Source organism: Solanum verrucosum, unplaced genomic scaffold (assembly GCF_900185275.1).
Source record: "Solanum verrucosum unplaced genomic scaffold, falcon-dt-bn FXZP01000119.1, whole genome shotgun sequence".
In the NCBI taxonomy this organism is placed as follows: Eukaryota; Viridiplantae; Streptophyta; class Magnoliopsida; order Solanales; family Solanaceae; genus Solanum; species Solanum verrucosum.
In genome coordinates, this window is record NW_026019935.1 from 258,901 (window position 1) to 263,435 (window position 4,535).

General features: G+C 34.2%; 2 protein-coding genes across 2 annotated transcripts; one reads left to right on the forward strand and one right to left on the reverse strand.

The window, feature by feature from the left end:
• Positions 1 to 676: 676 nt before the first annotated feature.
• LOC125835469 (prohibitin-1, mitochondrial-like) lies at positions 677 to 2,534 on the forward strand. Its single transcript, XM_049514601.1, has 5 exons — positions 677 to 691; positions 790 to 919; positions 1,130 to 1,299; positions 1,586 to 1,798; positions 2,073 to 2,534. Exons 1-5 carry the CDS (start codon positions 677 to 679, stop codon positions 2,178 to 2,180), a joined length of 636 nt encoding a protein of 211 aa, XP_049370558.1. The 3' UTR covers positions 2,181 to 2,534.
• A 1,084-nt stretch (positions 2,535 to 3,618) lies between these two features.
• On the reverse strand, positions 3,619 to 4,069 carry LOC125835366 (glutaredoxin-C9-like). The gene has a single exon (XM_049514495.1). The coding sequence runs from the start codon at positions 4,063 to 4,065 to the stop codon at positions 3,619 to 3,621; it is 447 nt and encodes a 148-aa protein (XP_049370452.1). The 5' UTR covers positions 4,066 to 4,069.
• Between the last annotated feature and the right edge of the window lie 466 nt (positions 4,070 to 4,535).

Sequence of the window (4,535 nt, forward strand, 5' to 3'; positions counted from 1 at the left end):
AGATTGGGAACTCACCATATCTCCTACTAAGATTCTTGCACATCGATGGGTTAAAGAAGCTGGTTATTCTTCTTTGGAACTGCTCATTCAGTGGGTTGACCATCCGCTTGAAGAAGCTAGTTGGGAAAACTATGATCTCCTTGCAGATCAATTTCCTTCTTTTCGCCTTGAGGACAAAGCGACTTTTCAGGGAGGATGCACTGATACGAATGCTCCTTTAAGGACTTACTCTAGAAGAAAATATAGGCGAGCAACATGTGGAGATAATCTATCTTAGTTTATCTGTCTTACTTTCTTTGTATTAAGTAGGATAAAATATAAAAGCAGTAATTATCTAATAGTAGTTATAAAGTAGAAGTTATTACCAACAAGCAGCAACAGTTATTTACAGCAGTAACTGTTTCTATCTATATGTTAGGAGTTATTTATGTTTACTATAAATATTTGTATTTTAGGAGAATTCTGGGAAGGAAAAATATTATTATCTCTTTATATCTGGAGATTTGTCCACTCCATACGGACATTGTTATTGGTTAATGCAGTGTTTAAGATTCTTGCACTTTATTTAACCAGTAAAGTTTCATTTTCATTTCATTTCATATCAGTTTCTATCAGATTGCCATAGTTTTTCATGGTTTTATTTTGTTGTTAACTCGAATGCTTGTGTTGGATGGTTATGGCCAATCTCATTGTATGACACTCAACCATGTTTTTTCTCTGTTTCTATGTTTGATGTGTGCCCATATTTGTGTTTTTCTTTTTAATCTGTGTTGAGTGGTTTATGAATAGGTTGGGACACACTTCATGATTCCTTGGTTTGAAAGACTAGTCATATATGATGTTCGTGCACGACCCCATCTTGTGGAGAGCACTTCGAGAAGCCGTGACCTCCAGATGGTAAATTTTTCTCTGAATACTGGTTTCCTCCCCTCCCTAAGGACTTAAAGAGAAAAAAGAAAGAAATCAAAATAGGGGAAAAGATGGTAAACATTTGTAACAATTGCAAAGTAATGAAGTACAATTTTGGTGATAGATGATGTTCTGATTTTATCCTAGGGACAGAAAGCTTGAATTCTTAGAAGTAGAGGATTTAACAGTCTTTTTTGGTTTTTCCTTTTTATTACACAAGTAAAAGTTGGTCTTAGGGTGCTCACTCGTCCAGTTTCAGACCAACAACCCACAGTTTACCGAAGTCTTGGTGAAAACTACAATGAAAGGGTCCTACCTTCAGTTATTCATGAAACTTTGAAGGCTGTGGTTGCCCAATACAATGCTAGCCAGCTCATCACCCTGAGAGAGGTATGTGCAAGAGGCCTTATGTATTTAGTTGATGTTCTTGGTGGAAGTAACTTATGCTATAGGTGGTACTTATTCTTACCTGTACCATTGCACTGTGATTATAGGCCCATTGGTGTTGAAAGCTTGTTGGATGCTTATGTCTTTTTCTTTGAAGTAGGGAAAGAAATGAACTACAAATCTTCTATTTGTGACACAGGAACTTGTTGAAATGTTAATAGATACCTTCTCAAGGACCACCGTTAATATATACCATCTCATCATTTCCTGTCTTCTGTGTTTTGTGCAGAATGTTAGCAGAGAAATAAGGAAGATTTTGACAGAAAGGGCAGCCAACTTCAACATTGATCTTGATGATGTATCCATAACATGCCTGGCATTTGGGAAAGAGTTTACTGCTGCAATTGAAGCAAAACAGGTGGCTGCTCAAGAAGCTGAGAGGGCAAAATTTGTTGTGGAAAAAGCTGAGCAAGATAAGAGAAGTGCTGTTATCAGAGCTCAGGTCAATAGAGTTCCCCTCTTGACATCTTCTGTTTAATTTAATCTATCGCTCCAGTTTTATCATTTATCTGCTTCTGTGTTGATGACGTCTCATGTATAGCTCCCACTTTACTATTGACAAACAAGAATAGTAAACTAAACTACATAAATCGTTTTCAGCTAATAATTTTTTTTTCTGTTTTATGTTGTACTGTCATATTTTTGGGGGAAGGGAGGTGGGAGATGAGGGAACATTACGAAGCAGTAGTATTTACTTCCTATTTGTTGTTCTGCAGGGAGAAGCTAAGAGTGCTCAGCTGATTGGTCAAGCTATTGCTAACAATCCAGCATTTATCACTCTTAGGAAGATCGAAGCAGCCAGAGAAATCGCCCAGACTATTTGATCACATGCAGCAAACAAGGTGTACTTGAGTGCCAATGATCTGTTGCTTAACCTTCAGGACTTCAACTTGGACACTACAAGAAAGTGACTTGGATAGCGCAACTGATTGATGTTTCAACTTTCAATATTTTGTTTTCCTGCTAGCCTACCGCCCCTTTCATGTTTACATAATGACGACTCGATAGATGGTTTTCTTAGTTATTTGAACTCTTGAACATGGAAACATTGCATGAGAAACTATTGTGAAAGTAAAGACCAGTGTCTGATCTGACATGACCAAGCTTTATCAGTTTTATAAATGTATGCAATTAGTATATTGACAATCATGTAAGATCTGTCTGTTTTAAGCCCCTTATTTCTGTTGCTTCTGGGGAAAAAACTAAGATTCTAGCAATAAAGATACAATGAATAGGTTTTGACAATCATATAGCATCTCTGTTTTAATTGTGATTTCAGTTACTACTGCTTGTTCTTATGCTTAGGTTATCACACATTATAGTGTTATGGTATTGTTTTCCTGCATACTATGCAATGCTTCTTCTAATATTTGTTGTCTTCCTTTCATATGTTATTTGATATGAGTCACTTGAACCGAGTTTTTTTTTTTTTTGGAAATATCTTCTTTACCTCCATGAGATGGGGGTTAGTTTTGTATACACTCTACCTTTTAGATTCAATGTGTGGGTTTTTGCTAGCTTTGTATTGTTGGTGTAGTAATTATACAGTTGGTGAATACTCAATATACACTGATTAAAGGAAGATAAAAAAGAATGTAATGGAAACTAATGTCTTGTAATTTATTTGTTTGGTTTTTGACTTGGTACGAAGGGTAAGAGTGTAAAGAATAACTTTTGAACGAATCAATAATCTGTCATTTCTCAACTAGTCTCTTGACCTGCCTAAATTCAGCCCAACAATACCATTTACCACCTATCCTGAATATATCGCCTCTTTTTTTTATGTCCCCTATTTTTTTCCACTAAAGGCAAAATAATTTTAAACTAACTTAATATTTTTTCATAAAAAAATTATATGGCAAAAAATAATAAATAAGATTACCCAGTTGTTATTTCGAGGCACTAAATTCAAGCAGATGAACCATGCTATTTAACTGATGGAAATTCTCATTTTTGAATATTTAAATCTAATTTTCATAATTATTATTAAAAAGTATAAAATAATGAGTTGATAATTTAATTTAGCTTCAAAAGACCAATCAAATAAACACTTGAATCGAAAAGTATCGCATAAATTGAGACATCAGAGAAAGTAATAATATTGTATTTCAAGACAAGCCATGAGTTCGCCTAGAGGTACGTAACTCGTCAAGAGCCAATCGCGACTCATGAAAATATATCCCGATACAAATCTTTTCAATAAAAATAAAATAAAAATATAATATCGTAATTAAATTGTTACAAAATATATATATATATAAATCATAGCCACAAGGCCCCTGCATTTTTCAAAATAGGACACAATTCACCACTAATATGAGCTTCCATAATCCGATCCAATCCTCCGAACAACTCTCCTCCGATAAACACCGCCGGCAACAGCGATGAAACACTCCGATCCTCTCTCCGATCACCGACACCGACAATTTTTCCGATATCCTCTAGCTCCGTTATCGCTTCATTTTCGTATTTTTCTTCAATGTCGTACATAACGGGGTTTGCTCCTAGACATTGAAGTAAACGCTTGATGACGTGGCTCATACAACAGCCACGTTGTCTAAAAACTATAACGGCGTTTTCCGCTACTATTTTCTTGAAATTCCCTTTAGAGTAATTGATTTGATTGATCATTAGAGATGAAGATTTGTTTAGAGTTGTGGAATTTGTTGGAAAAAAATTCCATGATTTGTATGGAAGTGCATCTTGCATTGTGAAAAAAAGAAGAAATTTTGTAGGTATGAGATTTTTATTTTTCTTAGGATTGACTATGATTGTGTTGAGGAAATATAGGAAATGAAATAGATATGTATATATAGAAGTAGGATCTTAAAAAAGTCAAACTTTATTTGTATATGGTGGTTTACATTATCTCACAACAATAAATGGAAGACACATGTATTTGATTTATATCTTTTCATACATGAGCAAATGCTGAGGGGGGATATAGTACGAGTTTGACATTATCTATTAATTTCGGTTCAAATTCTAAATATATGTATAGAGAAAAAGGATAAATGATTATAACAAACTCAATAAGATTTTATAAGTCGAGTTGAGAAGAATAGAAAATGTATCTATAGAGAGTCTGTTTCTAAAATATCATCGATTAAAATTTACAAATAACTATTTTACGAACTTTGTAACTGAAAAATAGTGACAATTTTTCAAAAATAGAATTG